Source organism: Nycticebus coucang, chromosome 13 (genome assembly GCF_027406575.1).
Source record: "Nycticebus coucang isolate mNycCou1 chromosome 13, mNycCou1.pri, whole genome shotgun sequence".
Lineage (NCBI taxonomy): Eukaryota > Metazoa > Chordata > Mammalia > Primates > Lorisidae > Nycticebus > Nycticebus coucang.
Genome location: NC_069792.1, coordinates 66,417,190 through 66,444,761, shown reverse-complemented (window position 1 = coordinate 66,444,761; position 27,572 = coordinate 66,417,190). Strand labels below are relative to the sequence as shown.

General features: G+C 35.8%; 1 protein-coding gene across 31 annotated transcripts in view; it reads right to left on the bottom strand.

Moving 5' to 3' along the window:
* RIMS2 (regulating synaptic membrane exocytosis 2) overlaps nucleotides 1-27,572 on the bottom strand; it is a 683,906-nt gene that overhangs the window by 508,140 nt on the left and 148,194 nt on the right. For all 31 annotated transcript variants that reach the window (XM_053559665.1, XM_053559666.1, XM_053559708.1 and 28 more), the window contains one exon: nucleotides 27,324-27,534. In XM_053559665.1, the coding sequence (XP_053415640.1) occupies nucleotides 27,324-27,534 (211 nt within the window). The remainder of the gene's footprint in view (nucleotides 1-27,323; nucleotides 27,535-27,572) is intronic.

The following is a 27,572-nucleotide window of genomic DNA, read 5'->3' as shown; positions in this document are numbered from 1 at the left end:
TTATTTTCTAAAATAATTTTATACCAGCTATTTTTTTCTTTCTTTCTTTTTTTTTTTTTTTTTTTTGCAGTTTTGGCCGGGAGCCAGGTTTGAACCCACCATCCCCAGTATATGGGGCTAGCGCCCTACTCTTTCGGCCACAGGCACCGCCCAACAGCTATTTTTTTCTCATCATCAGCCATCCCTATAGCCAACCCTATCTTACCACTTCTGCTAATAATCAATCACCCTGTCTCTCTACAAGATCAATTTCCTTTTAGGTATTATTTGCCAAGTCTACCTTCCCATTATCACTTACATCACTGATTCTATCATTATTTTTCCTCTCTGATATTTTACTCTTGATAGCCAAGGCACCGTTCCATACTAAATATGTCAATTTCATCACCCAACAACTATTTTCGTGCAACTTTCTTTCATGACTAGTTCCCAAGTCTCTGAGGAAACTAATGTCAGTTTCCCTTCAGAATCCTTCTCTAAATACAGGTATTCGCTCTTTCTCCTATCAGTTTCTCCTGTGGATTCCCAAAAAGACAGATTCCTCTCTAAATATTAATGTTCCTAATTCTCAGTGGTTAAAACTACTATCATTGCCTCTCTTGCCTACCTTCTCTAAGTAATCCAAAAATACCTCTTTCCTACCACTATAGTAAGTTTCTCTTGCAGATGGTCTCTTTTAATCAGGAATAATAATAATAAATTTCTGCTGTAGAGGTTATCTTTTGCATTCATCTGTAAGTTTTGATTGTTACCTTGAAGAAAACATTATCACAGTGCTAAGCTGCAGCAAGGAGCTGGACCAAATGGCAATGCCTATCCAGAATAATATGCCATGATAAACACACCACATTTACTTAACAAGTAATACACTGACCTATTATGTGCCACATACATAGAAACCTATAGTAGTCAAGTGGAATTAAAGAAACATATCAATGAATCGTCATAAAATGTTAATATAGCAGATTTGAAATCTGAAGAATACAGTGTGGCACAAAAGAATAAGTGCTTAATTCACATGGGATATCCAAGGAAACCATCACGAAGGAGATGATGCTTAAGTCCAGAAAAATAAGTACGTCTTCATCAAGTAAGTAGGTAAGGATTTGCAGAAGGGGAGGTATAATGATTCTAGAGGGAAGAAGAGAAGTATTTCAGATTAAAGTAGCAGAATGAATAAAAGCATAAGCAATAAAAGGCAAAGATAATTTAAGAAAAGTTCAAATAGTGTAGTCTGGTTAAGTCATATAGAATGGAGTGAAGTTGGTCCCTAGCATTAGGCAGAGAATAAATCACAGAGGACTATTCATGACATTTGAAAATTCACTCAGAAAATGAGAAGTCATTGATTCATTTTTAAACAGCAAGTAAAATAGTCAGTTTTGCATTTTATAAATACAACTGTAACAGTGTGCAAAGGCTGTGTTTCACAGGTCCAGATTGGACAGCAGAGAAAGAAACCAGTTACAAGACTGGCTAGATGATAGAAGATGAGAGCCTAAAAAGGACAGCATCAATTTACACAGGTATAGAGGAAATAATAAAATCAAAAAATTATGCGTTGTGGCAGGCGCCTATAGTCCCAGCTACTCAAGAGGCTGAGGCAAGAGAATCACCTAAGCCCAAGAGCTGGAGGTTGCTGTGAGCTGTGATGCTACAGCACTCTACCAAGGGCAACAAAGTGAGACTCTTGTCTCTAAAATTAAATAAAAAATAAATAAATTGTGAAGAAAATAGTAAAGAAAAGAAACCTGAGGTGATTACTGGCTTTCTGGTTTAGGTGACAAAGTGGATAGTTGAAAATTATAGGAATTGATCTGGGGGTTTTTCTAACAGAAAATTCATAGAAAGTCTGCTCTGGATGAGGTGAGATTCAGTGGTACTCTAAATATATTTATTCAAAGGAAGTAAGAAACACAAGAACTCAAAAGAAAATTTCAATATCCTATTCTTTTTATTAATACAAATTATTTTAACTTAAAATAAGTTATAAATAAGTTATTATTAAGTTTATATTTTAACTTAAAAAACACTGTTTACTTGTTCATTACTTCATGCTTATTTGAATGAAGTTAAAGATTTTTGTTAGGAATGCTTACAAAAGAATTGAGTGAGATTCATTGGATATTCCACTTAATAAATTTTAAAAAATAATTTTTAAAAAGGGTATTCCATTTAAAATGAATAAAGATATTCATGAACCCTTTCTAACCTACCTTATATGCCCTGTCTGCATTCCATGTCCTTTGTGCTCCCACATCTAGAGACTGTCTTACCATCCTGTATTTTCAGTTGAATTTTTTAAAAAATCTTAAACTATTATATTGTATCCTATTAGAATTCATTGCAGATATTATTATTAATCTTCCTCATATTTGCTTAATAAAATCTATTTAACTTGGCATTAACCTTACCTACTGATAAGCAGCCTATTTATTGGTGAGGACATTAGATATTGAGCAGCATCCCTGACACTGAGTTAAGAAAAAGTAAATATCAAAATCAGCTTTCAAAAGCAGATAACCAAGCATGCCTTGCCCCTGCTATGTATCTACTGATTTAAAAAATATTTTCTCTTCTCTAAAATAAATCTTTAAAACCATGTACCCCTTGTAGTTTTTAAGTGAACATTTGAAGTTTAAGTGCTTAGGATACTTTTTCAGATATATTATGTATTTTTTGTACAAGTGCCCTAAATATATTTTCATTAAATTTTAGAACAGCATACTTAGTTTATTCAATATTTGGAAAGTGTCTACCATATACCTGAAATGGCAAACCCATCCACACTGTCAAACCATCAGCCAAATCAGACATTCTACACCTTCAAACTGTATTTTTAAAGGGATTTAAAAATACATTGGTAACTGTGACAATAATCTCTTACCCTAATTCTATCCTAAAAATAATAGATGAGGCAACAGAGTATTGCCAAAACTCTATTACCTCAGTGAAATAAAGTGTTACACACTTCATGTACTTCTTACAAACCTTCTCATTGCTTTGCCTCAGAGACTCTCCCTGAGGACAACATATTCTGGAATTGTCACTTGTTTAGTGTCTGAGATGTCTACATCCAGAGGCTTTCTATGTATATACTATACATATAAAGACTAGATTTAGATTAGGCAGGGTTGAGAATAATGTTATTCTTTTGAAAAGTAGAAGATGGATTATAAAAATAAGGTGAAAAAAATTCACAAAACAAAAATATTCTCAGGAAGATAAATACTAAGAATACATATGGAGTGCATCTTACAAGGGTACATGTGAAACTTACTAAATGTAGAATATAAATGTCTTAACACAGTAAGAAAATGCTAGGAAGGCTATGTTAACAGTTTGATGAAAATATTTCGAATTGTATATAAAACCAGTACATGGTGCCCATGATTGCATTAATGTAAACAGCTAAGATTTAATAAAAATAAATAAATAAAAAGAATACATATGGACATCTCTTGCCCTTGAAGTTATTTACACCATCCATTCCCACAAAGTTTTACTTCAAAAGCATGAGATACTATTTCACTTTCAAGATTACTTGTGTAAAGCACTTGTGGACTCACTCAGAGATTCCTAAAGAGAAAAGAGGCCAAATTAGTAGTTACAATAGCATTTGTGGGCTTACTTGATCTGTAACAGTACCCACAGTTTATTTTGGTGCCTAGGTAATGAGAGTCAGAGCTGCACCAGGTGAAAACTGTATAAAAGAGGGTTCTGAGCTCATGTAATCTTTGTTAAGTGTTTTCCTTTATGCTTGGTGTAACACTTTATTTCACCTCCTTTCACGTATGCTCGTATACATCAGAAGGTATAAAATGTCCTAAGATTTTGCAAGTAAAATTATTTTTCATAGTCACTATGTTATCCTTCACCACTAGAGAGGTTGACATTAATGAAAGGAAACAGTTCTCTTTATTTTTTTTCTTTTTTCTTTTTTTTTTTGAGACAGAGTCTCAAGCTGTCACCCTGGGTAGAATACTATGACATCACAGCTCACAGTACCCTCAAACTCTCAGGCTTAAGCGATTCTCTTGCCTCAGCCTCCCAAGTAGCTGGGACTATAGGCCCACGCCACAATGCACGGCTATTTTGTTGTTGTTATTGTTGTAGTTGTCATTGTTGTTTTAGCAGGCCCAGGCTGGGGTTGAAGCCATCAGCCCCAGTATATGTGACTGGCACCATACCCACTGAGCAATAGGTGCCACCCGAAACAGTTCTCTTTCTTTCTTTTAAATTCTTTAATTATTTACTAGTAGTATTCTCACACATTATAGCAATTCCCCATAAAGACATATCTTGATGCAACCACTTGCTAAATAGTGGTCCTAAAATTATACACGTAATTATGATAAGCTTTCCTGCTTTACCTACTCCTCAAATTCATATAAAATTGTTTTCTAAAATTGTGGTATCCTCAATATCTACATGTTATATAAATGTGAAAAGGGATTTAAAAACTAAAGCTTAACTCACATAAAGTAACCTAAGAGAATTAATGAAGCATGTCAATTACTTTTTAAAAATTATTTAAGCAGTACATATATTTCCTATGACTATATTTCTCTGGTATTTCAAGAACTACATGAGTAAAATAGTACAAATTTTAAAATCATAACATATTAAACCCAGAAGAGATCTTGAAAATGATTTAGATCAATGTTCTCATTTTCTAGATTTTAGAAACACTAAGAGAGAGTTAAGGTGATATGATAAATAAGAGTAAAACAAAACCAGAACAAGAATAGAACTTGGCTCTCCTGGCCTTTCCCTATCTCTCTCTCTCTTTTGTTTTTTTTTTGTTTGTTTGTTTTATGTTTTTGAGACAAAGTCTCCATCTGTCACCCTGGGTACAGGGCCATGGCATCCTGGCTCACAACAACCTCAAACTCTGGGCTTGAGCAATCCTCTTGCCTTAGCCTCCCAAGCAGTTGGAACTATAGGCATGTGCCACTACACCCAACTAGTTTTTCTATTTTTAGTAGAGATGGGAACTCACTCTTACTCTGGCTGGTCCTGAACTCCTTGCAATCCACTGACCTCGGCCTTCCAGAATACTATGATTACAGGCATGAGCCACCACGCCCAACCTCTCCTGCCTTTCTCAACTTATGCCAACCTCTTCCTGAAGAATGTTCAATTCTTATCAATGTATGTAGTATATGGTAAATCTATGAAGGTTAAAAGAAAATCATATGTGATACCACTTACCTTGGATATATGAAAACTAACTCCCTATTACACTAGCACACAAAGAAGTGGTAATCACACTGGATTGAAATAAAAAAAAAAGTAAATAACTAGAAGATTACAAAAATAATCATTATTTGATCTCTCAGTGAACAGTCTAAATAGTAATCATTAAAACCACTCATGTAAATGATATCAATGACTGGATTATACAATAGGATGTCAATCAGGATGTCAATATCATCATTCCATTCTTACTATATGATATATTGAACAGGTGTATACCAATACATTTTAAAGAACTTGCTAAAGAATCATTTCCACAAAATAAAATATTTTAAAAATCACTTTCTTTTGGGGTGGAGCAAGAAGACAGAACAGAAGGATCATTCAGCTGAGCTCTCCTAGAATGACTGGAAAGAGGAGACCCAGCCATACCTGACGCAGGGACCTTACCCAGTGTTGTAGCTCAGGGAGCACAGCGAGGAGGTGGTGAGCTGGACACAGCATATTATCCAGTGCAGTGGAAATCTGATGAATTAGACAAGTGACTACTAACCGCTGGCATCGCCTAGCCCCCCATGGAGGTCTGGGATGGGGGAAAGCCCTTCTAGAGTTGTCAATTGTTGAGGGAAGAGGCGCATTGAGTGGAAAGCTTGGAAGAGTGGGCAGACTCAAATAGTATAGAGCACCAGAATTGAATGCCAGTTGAAGTGGATTTGCCATAGGTTTGGTGGCTGGCCAGGCAGCCATACTGAGAAGGTCTCAGTGGTCAGGGGGCTGCCATTGAGGAAAGGTCAGTGAGGTCTTGGCAGGGGCCTAAAGCAAGGCCCTCTTAATTCCGCCTGTTCAGATCAGAACTCCACTCTTGGGATAGGTTGAGGGACTCCTTCAGCCCATAGGAACTAGAGTCAGGGGGCACAATGAGACCTACCCTTGAAGGATTCTTGTGAGCTTTAAGGTCCCAATCCAGCAGGATGTAAATGCTGAGGAAACCATCAGGGGATCAGGAAAGGTAACTACATTGGGAATAAAGACCATAGAGGTTGCTGGCTGTGCTCACTGACTCCAAAAAAAACCTTAGTGCCACCTGATGTCCCAGTGACATATTGCACCATATTGTCATCAAGAGCAAGGACTTCTGTTTGAAACAAAGGAGGCAGTGAGAAGGAAAAAGGAGGACAAGAAGGTGAACAAGAAGAAACAACATATGAGAAGGAACCAACAGAAAAATTCAGGAAACATGAAAAACCAAAACAGAAGAACTCCCCCAAGGGATCATGAAGCAGCTACTGAAGAAGCTACCTATAAAGAATTAATGGACTTTACAGAAAGGGAATTTAAAATATGGATGATAAAGACAAGAAAAAGAATAGATGAGAAATTGCAAAGACAGAACCAAAAGTCAGACAAAAGACATGTAGAATATAGAAGAAATATGGCAGAGCTTAAGGAAATAAAGGAGACAATAAGGAAATGTAAAGATGCAGTAGGAAGTATCCAAAATAGGTTAGACCATGGAGAAGAAACAACCTCAAAGCTAGAGAATAAAGTTTTTGAGTTAACCTAAGTAGTTAAAGAAGCAGAAAAGGAGGCTCAGCACCCATAGCACAGTGGTTATAGTGCCAGCCACATGCACTGAGGGCAGGGGGGTTCGAACCTGGCCCAGGCCAGCAAAACAACTGCAACAAAAAAATAGCTCGGCATTGTGGCAGGTCCCTGTAGTCCCAGCTACTTGAGAGGCTGAGGCAAGAGAATCACTTAAGCCCAAGAGTCTGAGGTTCCTATGAGCTGTGACACCCTGGCACTCTACCAAGGGTGACATAGTGAGACTGTCTCCAAAAAAAAAAAAAAGAAAAGAAGCAGAAAAGGAGAGAAAGCAGAACAGGTGCTTAGAGAACTATGAGACTCCATGAAGCATTCAAACATACAAATAATAAGGATCCCTGAAAGGGAAGATTGTCCCAAAGGAAGGGAAGCCCAACTGAAGACTATCATAAATGAAAACTTTCCAGGTTTTACTAAAGACTCTGACACACTCTCTTCAGATAGTTATCAAACCTCGGGTCATCTCAACTCAAACAGAGCTTCTCCAAGACACACACTGTAATGAACCTGTCCAAAATCAAAATGAAAAAGAAAATTCTGCAAGCAGCCAGGAGTAAGTGCCAACTGACATACAGAGGTAGAGCCATTAGGATGACAGCAGACTTTTCAACTAAAACCTGCCAAGCCAGAAGAGCAAGGTCATCCACCTTCAACATTCTTAAACAAAACAATTTCAAGCCCAGAATTCTTCTGCTAAACTAAGCTTCAAAATGGATGGAGAAATCAAATCTTTTGCATATACAAACACTGACGAAATTTGTCACAACAAGATCAGCTCTACAGGAAATACTTAAACCTATTGTACACACTGAACATCACAATGAACCAATACCACAGTAAATACCCAGAAGCTAAAAGTCAAAACATAGCTTCCACAATGGCACAAAGCATGAAACTACACAACACACTTTCACAAAATAAGATGAATAGAACTCTACCACACTTATCAATTCTCTGAGTAAATGTCAACGGACTAAATTCACCACTGAAGAGGCACAGGCTGGCTGACTGGATTCAAAAGCACAAGCCATCCATATGCTGTCTCCAGGAGACACACCCAGACATAAAGGACAAATCAAGACTCAGGGTTAAAGGATGGGAAACAGTATTTCAAGCAAATGAAAATCAGAAAAAAGGAGGGCTGCAATCTTGTTTTCAGATGCAAGTGATTTAAAGCAACTGAAGTTAAGAAAGACAAAGACAGACACTTTATACTGGTCAAAGGAACAATACAACAAGAAAACATTACAATTTTAAATATTTATGTACCCAAGTTAAATGCGCCCAGATTTATGAAATAGACCTTGATGGGTCTAAGCAATGTAATATTCCATAAAAACATAATAGTCAGAGACTTTAATACCCCTCTGACAGAACAAGACAGATCCTCTAAACAGAAACTAAACAAAGATACAAATGTGACCCTTGAACAAATGGGAATAATAGACAAATACAGAACACACCATTCCAAAACTGAAGAATATACATTTTTTCTCATCAGCTCATGGTATGTACTCCAAAGTCAACCACATCATAGGATACAAATCAAACCTCAGCAAAATTAAAAGAATAGAAATTATACCTATTTTTTTTTTTGCAGTTTCTGGCCTGGGCCTGGGTTTGAACTCACCACCTCTGGCATATGGGGCTGGCGCCCTACTCCTCAAGCCACAGGCACCACCAGAAATTATACCTTATATCTTCTCAGACCATAAGGCAATAGAAGTAGAACTAAACTACAACAAAAATGTTCATCCTCACGCAAAGACCTGGAAATTAAACAACCTTACGCTGAATGATAGTTGGGTTCAGGAAGAGATAAATGGAAATTGTTAAATTCCTCAAACATAACAACAATGAAGACATAAGTTCCCAAATCCTGTGAGATACACCAAAAGCAATTTTAAGCTAGGCACAGTGGCTCATGCCTACAATCCCAGCACTTAGGAGGCCATGGAGGCTGGATTGCCTGAACTCACAGGTTTAAGAACAGCCTGAGCCAGAGTGAGATCTATCTCTAAAAAAAATAGCTGGGCGTTGTGGCAGGTTCCTGTAGTTCCCGCTACTTGGGAGGCTAAGGCAAGAGAATCACTTGAGCCCAAGAGTTTGAGATTGCTGTAAGCTATGACACTACAGCACTCTACCAAGCGTGACAAAGTGAAACTGTGCCTCAAGGGGGAAAAAAAGGCAATCTTAAGAGGGAAATTTATTGCATTAGATGCCTACTTTCAAAAAATAGAAAGAGAGTGCATCAATAAACTCATGAACATTCTTAAGGAATGGGAAAAAGAAGAACAATCTGATCCCAAAACCAGCAGAATAAAAGAAATAACCAAAATTAAATCAGATGAATGAAACTAAAAACACAAGAATCATTCAGAAAATAAACAAAAAGTTGGTTTTTTGAAACAATAAATAAAATCAATGAACCTTTGGCCAGACTAATTAGAAACAGAAAAGGAAAATCTCTAATAACCTCAATCAGAAATGACATAGGGTAAATAACAAAGTTTCTAGTACGACAAGAAACTCTATGCCCAAAAATTTGACAATGTGGAGGAAATGGATCAATACCTGGAATCACACCCTCACCCTAGACTTAATCAAGAAAAAATAGATGTCTTAAACAGACCAATTTCAAGAACTGAGATTGAAGAAACAATAAAAAATTTCCCAACAAAAAAATGCCTTGGTGCAGAAGGCTTCACACCAGAATTCTATAAAACCTTCAAGGAAGAGCTTATACCCATACTGCAGATTATTATGCCAAAGAATTGAGAAGGAAGCAATCTTCCCTAACATGTTCTATGAAGCAAACATCTCCCTGATACCAAAACCAGGAAAAGATCTGACTCAAAAGGATAACTTCAGACCAATTTCACTAATGAATATAGATGCAAAATTTTTCAGTAAAATCCTAGCCAATATATTATAGCTACACATTAAAAAAAAAAAAAAGTCATACATCACAATCAAATAGGTTTCATCCCAGGGATGCAAGGATGGTTTAACACATGCAAGTCCAAAAAAGGAATTCACCATATCAACAGAAGCAAAAACAAAAACCATATGAGCCTCTCAAAAGATGCAGAAAAAGCATTCAATAAAATTTAGTATTTTTTTTTTTTTAATTAGAACACTGACAATATAGGCATAGGTGGCACATTTCGGATTGAAGCCATCTATAACAAACCCACAGCTAACATCATACTGAATGGAGTAAAACTGAAAGCTTTTCCACTTAGAACTAGAAGCAGACAAAGTTGTCCTCTATTGCCACTACTATTCAACATAGTGCTGGTAGTTCTAGCCAATACAATCAGGCAAGAAAAGGAAATAAATGGTATCCAAATGGATGCAGAGGAGGTCAAACTCTCACTCTTTGCTGATAATATGATCTTATACTTACAAAACCCCAAAGACCCAACCACAAGACTCCTGGAAGTGATAAAAAATTACAGTAATGTCTCAGAATATAAAGTTAATGTCCACAAATCAGTAGCCTTAGTTTATGCCAATAATAGCCAAGATGAGAAGCTAATCAAGGACACAATGCTCTTCATAGTAGCTTCAAAAATATGAAATACCTAGGAATATACCTAACAAAGGAGGTGAACAACCTCTACAAAGAAAATTATGAAACCCTAAGAAAAGAAATAGCAGAAGATATTAACAAATGGAAGAACATATCATGCCATTGGCTGTGAAGAATCAACATTGTGAAAATGTCTATACTACCCAAAGCAATCTACAGATTCAATGCAATTCCCATTAAAGTACCATCATCGTACTTTCAAGACTAGGAAAAAATAATTCTTCATTTTGTATGGAACCATAAACTTCATAACCAATGCAATTGTAGTAATAAAAACAAAGCTGGGGGGTATCACCCTACCATACTTTTGTCTATATTAGAAGACCATAATGATCAAAACAGCATGGTATTGGCACAAAAATAGAGACACTGACATTTGCAACCAAACAGAAAACCATGAAATGAAACTAACATATAAAAGCCACTAATCTTTGATAAACCAAACAAGAACATTCACTGGAGAAATGAATACCTATTCAATAAATGGTGTTGGGAGAACTAGATAACCACGTGTAAAGGACTGAAACTGAACCTCCATCTCTTACCACTTACAAAAATTGATTCAAGATGAATAAAAGATTTAAATCTAAGGCATGAAACAATCAAAATCCTCAAAGAAAGTGAGGGGAAAACACTTGAGGATGTCAGCATTGGGAAAGATTTTATGAAGAAGACTTCCATGGCAATTGCAATAACAAAAATAAACAAATGGGACTTAATCAAACTGAGTACTAGCTTCTGTACAGCTAAGGAGACAATAACCAAAGCAAATAGACAACCATCAGAATAGGAAAAGAGATTTGCATATTATGAATCAGACAAAAGCTTCATAACTAAGATCTACTGAAACTCGAATTAATCAACAAAAAAAGAGCCAACAATCCCATGTATCAACTGGGCAAGAGAACCTTCTCTAAAGAAAATAGATGAAAGGCTAACTAACATGTGAAAAAATGCTCATTGTCCTTAATCATCAGAGAAATGCAAATCAGAACCACCCTGAGGAATCACCTAACCCCAGTAAGAAAGGCCCACATCACAAAGTCTCAAAACTGCAGATGCTGGCATGGATGTCGAGAGAAGGGAACACTTTTACACTGATGGTGGGACTGTAAAATAATACAAACTTTTGGGAAAGAAGTATGGAGAATTCTCAAAGAACTCAAACTAGACCTCCTATTTGATCCTGCAATCCCATTACTAGGCATCTACCCAGAAGAAAAAAAAATCTTTTTATCATAAGGACATTTGCACTAGACTTTATGGCAGCTCAATTTACAATTGCCAAAATAGGAAACAGCCTAAATGCCCACCAACCCAGGAATGGATTAACAAGCTATGGTATATGTATGCCATGGAATACTATTCAGCCACTAAAAAAAGATGGATACTTTACATCTTTTGTATTAACCTGAATGGAGCTAGAATACATTCTTCTCAGTAAAGCATCACAGTAATGGAGAAGCAAGAATTCAATGTACTCAATTCTAATATGAAGGCAGTAGAAGAGCTAATACAAGGGAGGTGGGGTAGGCAAATTAGGAAGAGGTGAGAAGGGCGAAGGGAAGAGGATGAAGGGTCATAGTGTATGGCAACCTCTTCAGCATGACACACTTATAAGAGGGACTTTATCTAACAAATGAAATCACCGTAACCTAATTCTTTGTACCCTCAATGAAGCCCAAACGGTAAAAAATAAAATAAAATTTAACAAACAAACCAAAAAGAAAATCACTTTCTTTTATAACCATTATAAAGTTATAATTCATTCTGCTTCAAGTCCAACTACTTGTAAAGTGAAAATATTTATATGTTAAATTTTAAGTACAAAAATACAATCTGAAAAAATGCATATTTTTTCAAAATTATATTAGTGATTAAGCAAGTGGTATCCTATTTTTCCTACTAAACAGTAAAAGAAACAGGTAGCCATACTTTGAAGCTTAAAATAATACTCATTATAAGACATGAAACTATAAAAATACTTGAAGAAAGTGCAGGGAAAACTCTTGAAGGAATCGGCCTGGGTGAATATTTTATGAGAAGGACTCCCCAGGCAACTGAAGCAGTATCAAAAATACATTACTAGGACCTGATCAAACTGAAAAGCTTCTGCACAGCCAAGAACATAGTAAGTAAAGCAAGCAGACAGCCCTCAGAATGGGAGAAAATATTTGCAGGTTATACCTCCGATAAAGGTTTAATAACCAGAATCCACAGAGAACTCAAACATATTAGCAAGAAAAGAATAAGTGATCCCATCTCAGGGTGGGCAAGGAACCTGAAGAGAAACTTCTCTAAAGAAGTCAGACACACGATCTACAAACTCATGAAAAAAAGCTCATCATCCTTAATCATCAGAGAAATGCAAATCAAAACTACTTTGAGATACCACCTAACCCCAGTAAGAGTAGCCCACATAACAAAATCCCAAAACCAGAGATGTTGGCATGGATGTGGAGAAAAGGGCACACTTCTACACTGCTGGTGGGAATGCACACTAATATATTCCTTCTGGAAGGATGTTTGGAGAATACTTAGAGACCTAAAAATAGACCTGCCATTCGATCCTATAATTCCTTTACTAGGTTCATACCCAGAAGACCAAAAGTCACAATATAACAAAGACATCTGTACCAGAATGTTTATTGCAGCCCAATTCATAATTGCTAAGTCATGGAAGAAGCCCAAGTGCCCATCGACCCACGAATGGACTAGCAAATTGTGGTACATGTATACCATGGAATACTATGCAGCCTTAAAGAAAGATGGAGACTTTACCTCTTTCATGTTTACGTGGATGGAGCTGGAACATATTCTTCTTAGCAAAGTATCTCAGGAATGGAAGAAAATGTATCCAATGTATTCGGCCCTACTATGAAGCTAATTTATGGCTTTCACATGAAGGCTAAAACCCAACTATAGCACAAGACTATGGGGAAGGGGCCAAGGAAGGGTAAGGGAGGAGGGAGCTTAGGGTGGAGAGAGGGTGATGGGTGGGGCAACACCTACGGCACATCTTGGAATGGGTACAGGCAGAACTTACTAAATGCAGAATATATATGTCTACATACAATAACTAAGAAAATGCCATGAAGGCTACGTTGAACAGTTTGATGAGACTATTTCAGGCTGTATATGAAACCAGCACATTGTACCCCTTGATTGCACTAATGTACACAGCTATGATTTAACAATAAAAAAAATAAGCTGAACATAAAAAGATGCAAACTTTTCTCATTTATATTATCAATAATTATTCTGCTATTACCATGCTAGAGAAAGATACTGTTTAAATAAATAAGAGTTTGAAAATTGTAAAATAATAATAATAATACTCATTATAAATTATTTTTAATGTCTTTCCCAATATCACCATCAAATCATTACAAAATCATTTCATCATTATAGTCATTACTCTTTCCTTTGACTAAATACATAGTTTTTATTTATTAAAAGTTTTCATCTTAAAAGGAAATAAATGAAAGAAATATTTCATAAAATCTTGTTGAATTAGTACTATCATATGTCCTACACTTCATTTATTCTTTCTACACCCTAAATGTACCTCAAGAGACTTTATTAATTCTTAAGGATGTCTACACATGAAAGAGCTACAAAATTAAAACAAGAGGTTATTTTATTGTGTTCTCTTAGGAGATTACTAAAAGAATTTTTTAAATGGCTTTATAATTAAATTTTAAGCTATGAAATATCAGTATTCTCATTATCCTACTTCATTAGCTTAGTTAGATCAAACTGCACTGAGTTTAATCCTTTGGAGCTGAGATAAGTCAAAGAAATGTATTTAGATCCTTTGAGAGTAAAAGCCTTCTATTACATAAGGAATTTAACATACTTTTGATAGTCCAATTTAAAAGAAGGAATTAAACTCAATAGTCATGTTATCTAGAATAGAGACTACCTCTATACATTCAATTCAACGGAACACTTTGCCATGTTAATTAAAATGCTCTTACAACAGATCTTTTACCTAAATAAAATGTAGAAAAACTAACAAAAGAAATGCAAGGCTGAATTCCTTGAGCAAAAATCTACATTATTTTTTATTATCTTTTATTCCCCTGACACTCAGATTTAAGAAAAATATGAGAAAAGTGGAGAATACTGCCCTGGTTCCTTTCGTCTTCTATAAACCATCCCCATCACCCCAATCCATAACAAATAAAGAGATTTAGAGTGGGTCACAATACAAAATGGTTTCAAAGGGTGTTCTGTCTTTTCTCAGTATTTAATTTACTGATTAAAAGTTTCCTCAGCATAAAGAGACCATATATTAGAAACTGAAAAATATATTTTCAAGTAGTTAAACAATAATCTTATGTCATTAAGACTTTTGTTTCTTGTCTAAATGGGGTAACAAGAACCATATTTCTCCTCCTACACAAAACAAGCAAGCAAAAACAAACAAAATATATCAAAGAATGGTTTGTAAGAGATTTGCCATCAGGTGACAAAGGACAGTGATAGCTGAAAGATAGGAAATAAGATAAGTTCTATAATTACTCCAGACTGTCTAAGAAAAAGACAAATGCTCAATGAAATGGATAAAAAATTTATTTGCAGAAAATTCTTCACTATTGGCAAGAACAGTAGTTGTTTTCACCAGTGAGACTTCAAAAATACTTAATTGACAGGATATTGATTAAAGACTCAGGAAAGGCTTTCCTCAATAGGAGAGAATAATTAATGCTGAACCAAGCATTGCTCCAGATCCATCCAACAAATCACAAAAGAAAATTTAAAAGTATCAAACTGATTTTGTAAGGACTTAACTACATCCAGAAAAAGCCTCAAGGAAATGAAACACAGAAATGGTAGAATAGCCAACACAAAACAAAGTAAAATTTGCAATGTCTGGCATCTAACCTAAAGTACCAGACATGCAAGGAGTCAGAAAAACACACATCATAATGAGACAAATCATTGAAAGCAACCCAGAACTCAGAGAGATTTTCAAATTAGCAAAGGAGAACATCAAATAGTTATTACAACTAAGTTCTATACATTCAAAAAGTCAAACAGAGTGTGGAATATGTATCTTATAGTCCTAAATTAAAATTCTAATCATAAAAACTACAATATCTGAGATTTAAAAAAGAAATACACTGAATGGTATAACTATCAACAGCAGATTTAACACTGCAGAAGAAAAGATCAGGAAATTTGTATGCATAATAATATAAAGTATACAAAATAAAAGAGAAAAAGTAAAATTATGTTTAAAGAAAAGATAATAATTGAGCAGTAGGATAAACTTCAAGCAACATAATATATAGGTAATGGGAATTCCCAATGGAGAGTAGAGAAAGGAGGGAACAGGAAAAATATTTTTAAAACTAATGGCCAAAATTCTACCTACCTCTATGAAAGTATAACCTTAAATATACAAATAGCAAATATGTGAGAAATGAAGAAAAATACAGCAGAAACCATCATAATTAAATTGCACAAAACTAGTGATTTAAAACAAATTTTAAGCAGCCAGAGGAAAAGGATACGTTATACACAATAAGAAAAACAATAAGAATGACATTGCAGTTCTCACTGGAAACACTAAAAGGGAGAAAGCAATTAAGAAAATCCTTTAAATATTGAAAGAAAGAAGAATTTAGGGGAGGCAGAGCAAGATGGAGGACTAGAGCCCTCCAATGACTATACCCCTGACAGAACACCAAATTAAACAACTCTGGATGCAAGAAATCACCTTCACAAGAACTAAACATCAGGAGAGTGATAGTAGCACTTAGTTTTAGCATAAAAACAAGAAAAGATATGTTGAAGAGAAGGGGAAGAACCATCTAACCTGGCCTAAACCTCCTCTTCCCCTAACCCCAGGCAGCACAATCAAGGATAGAGAATCCTATGCTTGGAAAAGGAAAACAAAGTGAGTATCAAACTATGCATGCACTGGAACTCACTGCTGTCCTATTAGAATGGAATACAGACAGCACCAAGCAGAATCCCACTAGCGCCTGCAAAAGTAACATTTAGACCACGCTAGGCCAAAGGGGAATCCGCCATCCTACTAGTAGAAAACTAATTCTGGTCCACTTCAACACTAGCTCACAAAATTGGCCTGGAGCCTGAATAAATCTCGGCAGCACCAGGCTTAGGTAAGCTCCAGTGCTGTGTTAGTTTCAAAAGCTGTGTGCTTTGGGTATAACCCAGCAAAATAGAGACTTCTGTGCTCATGGAACTGCTGTATCACCCTTCCCCCAACTTCAGTAAAATGTAGAAACTCCTTCCCCTCCGAAAGAGGAAAGAAGAACATGTGGGTGAAAGTTAGAGAAGGCTGGCATTCCCCCTGAAATTTTGAGCAGGTTATGGCCCCGAGTTTCAGCTCTTCCTCAGCAATGCATGCCAATAGTAGCAAAGGGGGGTTGGAATGCCCAGCAGAGAAGATAAGAAAATAGTCTGGGAGGTGTGTAGTTAGAGATCGATAGATTAGAGACAAGAATATAAATAAAACTAGAAAGTAATTTGATAGTTGCCCCTATAGATACCTGCAGTCGCAAGTCAAGACCTGAAGGCTGTAACTTTCCTTCATTAAATTTCCCCCAAAGAATTCTTTGATTTGTACCTTAGTACTCCTCTGTCCTTCAGCCTGATAACTTTGTTCCCTAAACAAAGAACTGCTTGTTTAATTGAAGCATGAAGCTGTTGCCTTTTCATTTTTTGTCTTGTGATACACACCCCTAATTTTCTAAATAAATAGCCGTGGATACTGGGCTCAGAACAGCACCTGTTAGCCTCACAGGGGGGCTGGCACAGTGTTGGTGTCCTCTCTCACAGGTCAGAACACCATGTGTGTAAATTTCACAGTGCTTTCTTCCCTTAGTCTGCCAGACCCCTGGGCAGTTGGGCAAGGTTCCCACTTAAGGAGAAACCTCCAGTCCACTGCATCGCAGTTCTGTTCTTGAGTTGCTACAAGAGTCCAATGGACTTTGTCTTGCAACCAGGTACCAGGCAGCTATAGTGAACAAAGCACCAGGCAGAATCACCAAGTCTCCCAATTCTAGGCTATTACTCTCAGGTGCCTTCTAATTGCATGATGGGCCAGAAAAGAATCTACTTTCCTGGCAGAAAAAATCCAAGTGTTTGGTAGGCTTCACTATCCACTGACTATAGAGACCTTAGGCCTCAAATAAACATCAGTGGCAGTCAGACAGTAGTGGCCATGGGTCTTGGGCAACCCCAAGTAGAGTACTAATCTGAGGGGCCACAGCCTTAGGGTGTAACCAACATGATACCATACTCAGAGGCCCTGAAAATGCCCATGTCACCCTTCCCTCAACTCAAAGCAGCAGAAAGACCCTCCTACTGCTTGGGGGAAAAAGAAGGAAAAGAGTGAGAGACTGTGTCAGGAAACCCAAAGAATCTCCCTTATCTTCTCCAAGTCTATCAGGGATAGGTATCTAGGAATCTGCAGGAGTTACAGAATACCTTGATTTAGGGCACCCTCCAGGGCTGACACAGCTGCAGTGACCATAAGTATAGGTAACTCTACCCTTTGAATTCTTCAAAGGCCCTACTGGACCAAACAAAGCCAGACTCCAAAGACTACAATAAACCTACATCTTTTTTGTTGTTGTTGGAGACAGAGTCTTGCTCTGTCACCTGGGATACATTGCTAAGGCCTCAGCCTAGCTCACAGCAACCTCACACTCTTGTGAGCAAGCCTCCTGTCTCAAGACTCCTGAATAGTTGGAACGATAAGCATATGCCATCACACACAAGGTTAATTTTTCTATTTTTAGTAGAGATGGGGGTCTCCACTTTGCTCAGGCTGGTCTCAAACTCCTGACCCTCGAGTGATCCTCCTGCCTCAGCCTCCCAGAATGCTGAAATAACAAGCATAAGGCAATACCTACCTCTTTGATGAGTGGACATCAACGAACATCCAGAAGTATCAAGAACATTCAAGAAGGCTAGGTGTGGTAGCTTATGCCTGTAATCCTAGCACTTTGAGAGGCCGATAAAAGTGGATTGCCTGAGCTCACAGGTTCAAGACCAGCCTGATCCAGAGTGAAACCTCATCTCTAAAAAAAAAAAAATAGCAGGGCATTGTGGCAGGCACCTGTAGTCCCAGCTAATCAGGAGGCTGAGGCAAGAGAATCGCTCGAGCCCAAGAGTTGCTGTGAGCTATGATGCCACAGCACTCTACCAAAGGTGAAAAAGTGAGACTCCATCTCAAAAAAAAAAAAGAACATTCATGAAAATATGACCTCAACAAACAGACTAAATGAGGCACAGTGACCAACCCAAGAGTGATAGATAAGTGATCTCTCAGATAGGAAATTCAACATAGTTGTTATGAGAAAGTTCAGCCAAACTTCAAGAGAACACAGGAAAGGAATTCAGAAATTCATCAGCGAAATGTAACAAAGAGATTAAAATAATGAAAACAAACATTCTGCTGCTAAAAAACTCAACTGACAAACTGAAAACTACATCAGAGTATCTCAACAATAGAAATGACCTACCAGAAGAAACAAGTAGTGAGCTTGAAAAATGCACACAGGATTAAAAAAAAAAAAAAAAGAACAAAAAACAAAGAATAATTACAAGATCTAGAAAATAGCTTCAAAAGAGTGACTGGCCTTAAAGAAGAACTAGAAAAAGAGATCAGGATACAAAATTTAATCAAAGAAATAATAACAAAGAATATTCTAAAACTAGAGAAAGAAATGAATATCCAGGTACAATAAAGTCAAAGTACACCAAGCAGATTTAACTTAAATAAGACTACTTCAAGACGTATAATAAACTATTAAAGGTCAAGGACAAAGAAGGATCCCAAGAGCAACAAGAGAATAAAAACAAATAACATAAAATAACATATAAAGGAGCTCCAATAAATAAGGAAACAGATTTCTAGGCAGAACTTTACAGTGCAGGAAGAAGTGAGATGTCACGTCAAAGTGCTGAAGGAAAATTTCCAGCTGAGAATACTGTACCCAACGAAAGATATCCTTCAAACATGAAGGATAAATACAGAATTTCCAGGTCCTCCCTCCCCAAAAAAATCTTGAGGGAATTCAGCACCATCAGAACTGCCTTATGAGAAATGCCAATAGGGAGTTGTTCAGTCTGGAAAAAAAAAAAAAAAAAAACACTATCATTTAACAATAAATCACATGAAGATATAAAATTCACAAGTAAAAATAAGTACACAAATTCAAACTACACTAACACTGTGATTGTGGTGCATATGCCACTCATATCTTTAATATTTAGACTAAAAGACAAATCCACCAAACATAATAATAACCACGAAAATTTCTTAAAAGATGAGAAATATAAAAAGATATAAAGTGAGACAGTGAAAAGTCAATAACTAGGGCAGTAAAGACTTAAAGTGCAGAGTTGATCTTCTGTCTAGATCATCTGTCCATTCCTAAACATGATGTGTGGGAGAACCCTAATGTTATTCTCCTACAGACCATCTCTTCCTTTAAATCTAATAACGTTTGCTTTATATGTTTGGTTGCTGTTTGTTGAAATTAAACTAGATATGAAATCAAAATAGACTCTAGAACAAATAGACCTAATTGACATTTACAGAACATTTCAACCAACTGCCTCAGAATACACAACCTTCTTATCAATACATGGAACATTCTCCAGAATAGACCATATGTTAGGCCACAAGTTTCAACAAATTCAAAAAAGTAAAAATCATACCAAGTATCTCTTCTGACCAAATGGGAATAAAACAAGAAATCAGTAACAAGAGAAACATAGAAAACTACACAAATACATGGAAATAAAACAACATTCTCCTAAGAATCGGGTCAAGGAAGAAATTAAGATAGAAATTTAAAAATTTCTTGAAATAAATGTAAATGGAAACACAACATACCAAAACTGATGTTATAAACAGCAAAAGGAATACTAATACAAAGCTTAAAGTTTCAATTTTAAAAAAGCATAAATACTTCAAGTAATATTATGACGTACCTTAAAGAACTAGAAAGCAAGAACCAACCTAACCCAAAATTAGTAAAAGATCAGAGCAGAAATAATTAAAATTGAGACAAAAAGTCCAAAAACGACAGAACAAAGAGTTGGTTTTTTTTGAAAGAATGAGCAAAACCAACCTTTAACTAGACTAATAAAAAAAGAGACAGCCCAAATAAATGAAATCACAAGCAAATACCACTGAAATACAAAGAATCACTGGAGGCGGAAAAACAAAAAGCAAAATACAAAAAATGATATTACAGCTGATATCACAGAAATACAAAGGATCATTAGAAATAACTACATGCCAATACACTGGAAAATACAGAAGAATATATAAATTCCTAGTCACATTCAACCTACCAATCATACTGAACAGGGAAAAAAATGAAAGCCTTTCTTCTAAGATCTGGAACAAGACAAGAATGCCCACTTTCACTACTGTTATTCAAAATAGTACTGGAAGATCTAACAAGATCATTTAGGCAAAAGAAAGAAATAAAGCGCCTCCCCCCTCAAAAAAAAAAATTGTAAAGTGAGAAGTCAAATTGTTCTTCTTTGCAAATGAAAGGATCCAATATATAGAAAACCCTAAAGTTTCTACCAAAAACTTAAGAACCCATAATAAATGAACTCAGTAAAGTTGCCAGATATAAAATCAACACACAAAAATCAGTAACACTTCTATAAGCCAACAGTGAAAAATCTGAAAGAAATCAAGACATCTGAAAGAAGCAATCTTATTTCCAATGCTAATAAAATAAAATAGGGCAAGTTTGGTAGTTCACTCCTGTAATCCTAACACTTCAGAAGGCCAAGCCCCCGTGATTACTGGAGGCCAGTAGTTCAAGACCAGGCCGAGCAACAGAGTGAGACCCTTCCTCTAAAAAGAATAAAAAAATTATCCAGGCACAGTGGCATGCACCTGTAGTACCAGATACTCAGGAGGTAAGACAGAAGGGTTGCTTGAGACCGAGTTTGAGGCTACAATGAGCTATAATGATGCCGCTGCACTCTTGCTTGGACAACAGACGGTAACCCTGTCTCAAAAAATAAACAAAATATAAATTAAATTAAAATACCTAATGAAAACATAGAGGAAATAAATTGAAGAAACTACAAAAAGATTGAAAGATATCCCATTCACATATATTGGAAGAATTAAAATTGTTAAAATGTCCATACTACCCAAAGTGATCTACAGATTCAATGCAATCCCTATGAAAACACCAATAATATTCTTTAAAGAAATACAAAAAGCAATCTTAAAATTCATATAGTCATGAAAGACCCTAAATAGCCAAAGAAATGAACAAGAAAAAAACAAAGCTGGAAGCATCACATTAACTGACTTCAGAACATACTACAAAGCTATAGTAACCAAAATGGCATAGTACTGGCATAAAAACAGATACAAACCAAGGGGGCAGAATAGAGAACCCAGAAATAAATCCACACATTTGTAGCCAACTCATTTTTGACAAAGGTGCAAAGAACATACATTGAGGATAGGACAGTCTCTTAAACAAATCGTACTGGGAAAATTGGATATCTACACATAAATGAATGAAACAAGACCTCTTTTTTCTCACCATACACAAAAATCAATCCAAAGAGGATTAAAGACTTAAATCTAACCACTGGAAGCTATACCACTATTACAAAAAAAAAAAAAAAAAAATTGGAGAAATGCTTCATAACATTGCTCTAGGCAGGGATTTCTTGAATAAGACCTATTGTGTTAAGTGAAATAAGCCAGGCACAGAAAGACAAATATCACAAATTCTCACTCATATGTGGGATCTAAAAAAAAAAAAAAACTGATCTCATATAGGCATTGAACAGAATAGTAGGGACCAGAGGCGGGAAAGGGTAGAGGGAAGAATGAATGAAAAGAGGTTGATTAATGCATACAAAAATACAGTTAGAAGGAAACATTTCTAGTGTTCAGTAGGATAACACAGTGACTACGGTTAGTAGTAATTTATTGTATATTTCAAAATAGCCGGAGGATTTAGACTATTCCCAACACACATGCACACACACACAAAAAAAAATGATAAATGTTTGAGGTGATGGATATCACAATACCCATTTTTGATCATTACACATTGCATGCTTGTTCTCATTATCATATGTACCACATTAATACGCACAACTATTATGTAGCCATAAAAATTAAAATTTAAAAAAATTTAAAACCTAAAGAATAAACCTGTCAAATTAGAGACCTATATACAGGAAAAATATATAATTTTAAAATGAATGCAAAAATTTTGGTAGAAAAAATTTAAAGTATTCATTACACACAGACTTGCAGAAAAGAAATGTTGGAGAGAATCTTTGAGAGACAAAATATCATACCAGATGTAAATACAAATTGCACAAAGAAATGACTGGTACCAGAAATGGCAACTGTAAGAGTAAATATACATTTTTCATTATTATTTAATGAAAATAATATACAAAAATTGTGGGGTTAATAAAAGAGGTCAAAGTAAAATATGACATCAGTAATACAGAATCCAAAAAGGAGAGATGGAAGTTCACTATTGTAAGCTTCTCATACAATAAATGAAATGGTGTAATATCAGTTGGAGGCTGACTATAATAATTTAAAGATGTATTCTACAAATCCTGAAGCAATGAATAAAATAACAAAACAGAATTATAGCTATTAAGCCAACAAAGGAGAAAATATGAATCACAAAAAATACGTGAATAATCCCAAAGAAGTCTGAAAAAGTAAAAATAAAGAAAAAATGAGACAACTGAAAAACAAAAAGCAATATGATACAATGAAACCAAATAAGTCAAACATCATATGAAATGTAAATTATATAAACACCCAATTAAAAGATATTGTCAGATTACATAATAAAGCAAGACCCAACTACATGCTGCCTATAAACAAAGTACTTTAAATATAAGACACAATAAGTTTTAAGAAAAAGAACAGTAAAGCATACATCATCTTAGAAATTCTATTACCTGGATGGTATTAGACAAAGTGGATTTCAGAGCAAAGACTATTACCAGTAATCAAGAAGTTCACTTAATTATGATGAAGGGTTCAATTTAATAATAGGACATAGCAATCCTAATATTCATGCACCTAAAAACAATGCCTAAAAATACATAAAATAAAAACTAATGCAACTTTAAGGAGAAATAAACAAATACAAGTTTTGTTATATAATTTAACACCCCTCTCTTAATAAATGATAGGATAGGCAGAAAATCAACAATGATATATAGTAGACTTAAATAATTATATCAATCAACTTTGCCTAATGGACATTTAAAAATACTCTAGCCAAAAACAGAGGAATATATATCCTTGTCAAGTGTAAATGGAACATTTATCAAAATAAATTATATTCTAAGCTATAAAATAAGTATCAATAAATGTCAAAGGATTGGCTCAGCGCCTGTAGCTCAGCAGCTAGGGCACCGGCCACATACACTGGGGCTGGCAGGTTCGAACCTGGCCCCAGCCTGCTAAAACAACAATGACAACTACAACAAAAAAACAGCCAGGCAGCATGGCCTGGTGGGCACCTGTAATCCCAGCTACTTAGGAAACTGAAGCAAGAGAATTGCTTAAGCCCAAGAGTTTGAGGTTGCTGTGAGCTGTGACGCCATCATGAGCACCATAGTGAGACTCTGTCTCCAAAAAAAAAAAAAAGAAAGAAAGAAAGAAAAGAAAAATTAGAAAAGCAAAAAATTAAACTCATGTAAACACAAGAAAAAAATAATAAAGATCAAAGGAAAAATCAACAATGAGAAAATTAATAAAACCAAAAGTTGGTTCTTTAAGAAGATCAATAAAGGGCGGCACCTGTGGCTCAGTGAGTAGGGCACCGGCCCCATATTCTGAGCGTGGCAGGTTCAAACACAGCCCCGGTCAAACTGCAACAAAAAAATAGCTGGGTGTTGTGGCGGGCGCCTGTAGTCCCAGCTGCTTGGGAGGCTGAGGCAAGAGAATCACATAAGCCCAAGAGTTAGAGGTTGCTGTGAGCCCTGTGACGTCATGGGCGGTACAATGAGACTCTGTCTCTACAAAAAAAAAAAAAAGGAGATCAATAAAGGAAAAAAAGAGACAACACTCCAATCACCAATATCAGGAATGAAAGATGTGGCATCGCTAGATTTACAGACATTAAAACAATAATAACAGAATACTATGAAAAATACTACGACAACTTATGAGGAATTAGATAAATTCCTTGAAAGATACAACTATGAAACATTATTCAAGAAAGAAATAGATAACCCAAATAACCCTATAAGGAAATTGAAACGCTACATAAAAACCATCCCAGCAAATAAAACTGCATGCCCAGATGGCTCCACTGATGAAGTCTTACAAACATTACGTAATAAAATAATACTAGTACAAATTCCCAAAACATGACAAGAAGTACTTCCAAAATCATTTTATGAAGCCAGCATTTTCCTAACCAAATCCAAGGAAAAGCATACAAAAAAAATAGAACAAGAAGAAGAAGAAAACTACAGATACTAAACTACAGATACTATGCCTTCTCTTAAATATAGAAGAAAAAAATTTTTTTTAATTTTATCAAATCAGCTGGGTATGGTAGTGAGCACCTGTAATTCCACTCAGCTACACAGGAAATTAAGGTAGGAGGATCACTTAAGCCCAGTTGTTCAAGTGCAGCCTGGGCAACATAATGAGATCTCTTCTCTTTAAAAAAATAAATAAATAATGGTGGCACCTGTAGCTCAAGTGGCTAAGGTGCCAGCCACATACACCAGAGCTGGCAGGTTCGAAACCGGCCCGGGCCTGCCAAACAATGACAACTACAACCAAAAAACAGCCAGGCATTGTGGCAGGCACCTGTAGTCCCAGCTACTTGGGAGGCTGAGGCAAGAGACTAGCTTAAGCCAATCTGAGGTTGCTGTGAGCTGTGACGACACAGCACTCTGCCCAGGGCAATAGCTTGAGACTTTGTCTCAAAAATAAATAAGTAAACAAATATTATATCAAATCAAGTCCATTAACTTATGAAGAGGATAAAAATGGGGTTTATCATGAAAAATGGGGTTTATCTGAAGAACACAAAGTTGTTTTAACATTCAAAAATTAATCAATGTCCTTTATCATATTAACAAAGAAAGAAAAAACACAAAATTTATCTCAAGACAGAGAAAAACCATTTGACAAAATCCAACCCCTCCCCATGATCGCATTAATGTACACAGCTATGATTTAATAATAAAATTAAAAAAAAAATCCAACCCCTATTCCTGATCTAAAAAAACAAAAGACCTCAGCAAATTACGAATAGATGGTATCTATGAAAACCTTACAATTAACATTATAGTTAATAGTGAAAGATTGAATGCTTTTCCTCTAAGATTAAGAACAAAATAAGGATGCCTGCTTTTACCATTTTTATCCAAAATTATACTGTAGTTTCTAGCCAATGCCCTTACTCAAGAAGAAAAAATAATCAGATAAGCTAGGGTTTAGAAATAAGGGTTCAAGGTCTTGGCAAAACAAAATAATGAAAAAAGAGGAAAAATGAGAGAATGAAATAAGGAACTGATTCCCACAAGTATGTTTAAATAATGTATGTAAATATATCAACCCCATTAAAAAACTAAGAAAATAACTAGGTGATAAAGACTGATGAATATAACTAGGTGATAAAAATTGATGAGTAGACAAATTCAAATTTAAAAGAACTTACTGAGACACACATTTTCAAATATTGCTTTTGCTAATTTCAACAAAGCATTCTTTAGGTAGTATTAGCATATTTTCTAAAGTGAATGAATAACCACAGAAATTTCATATAAATATGAAACAAAATTCTTAACATTTCCTCTTTAAATTCCATAGTCAAATGCTTATTCCATTAATGTTAAAATAATAACATAGGGGAATGTAACTTTAAAAGTTACAAAACACAAAAAAGAAACTTAAACCTGGAAAAAGCCTCTTTAAAAAGAACAGGAAATGTGCCAAAGGAAGACCAGATCTACAAAGTTTGTAAAAGTATGTGTGGTATAGAGAAAGCTGTATCAAAACTCTGCAATTCATCAGTTGTGTGGCTTTAAGAATGAACATCATGGCCAGCCTTAATGGCTCACACCTGTAATCCTACCACTCCGAGAGGCTGAGGCAGGTAGATTGCTTAAACTCAAGAGCTGCACACCAGCCTGAGCAAGAGTGAGACCTTGTCTCTACTAAAAATAGGAAAAATTAGCCAGGAGTCATGGCAGGCACTGTAGTTACAGCTACTCAGGAGACAGAGGCAAGAGGATCATTCAAACCCAGGAGTTTAAGGCTGCTATGAGCTATGACATTACAGCACTCTACCCTGGCAACAGAGTAAGACTCAGTCTCAAAAAAAAAAAAAAAAAAGAAACTATTCTTTCTGGATCTGTTTTCCCACTTATAAAATGAAGGAATGAGTCCAACTGAAAGTCTAAGATCCTGTGATTCTAATCAAAATGATAAGCTAACTGACGTGAAATAATGAGACAAATATATTTTTAATTCATTAAAAATATTTAAAACAGGCTCAGTGCCTATAGCTCAGCAGCTAAAGGCACCAGCCACATACACAGGAACTAGCGGGTTCGAATCCAGCCCGGGCCTACCAAACAACAATGACAACTGCAACAAAAAAATAGCCAGGTGTTTTGGCAGACACTTGTAGTCCCAGCAACTTGGGAGGCTGAGGCAAGAGAATCGCTTAAGCCCAACAGTTGGAGGTTGCTGTGAAAAGTGAGATTCTGTTTCAAAAAAAAAAAAATTTTTTTAAACAACTTCTATCTAAAATAAAGACAATATAGAAGGTTTAGTTTTTTTGGTTATTCTGAATATCATTTTCAGTTATCTTTACTTTATTCACAATAAGCTAAACTATATGAGAATTGTCATACGTAATTTTCATTTCTGTACCTTGTTTGAGCGTAATGACACTCGACCTCCACAACGAGCACAGAACTTTGTTTGGCAATATGAACAGTTATGGCCACATCCATCAGCAAACTTTGTTTTGTGGCATATACCACAAGTTGGGGCATCACCCTTCTGTTCTTGCTGTTGTTGTGATTCTTCTCCCATCTTCTTTACCTGTTCCTTATACATTTCAAACTGCTGATGCAGTTTTCTGCAGAAAAAACAGATAAGAAAAAATTGGTTTCCTGA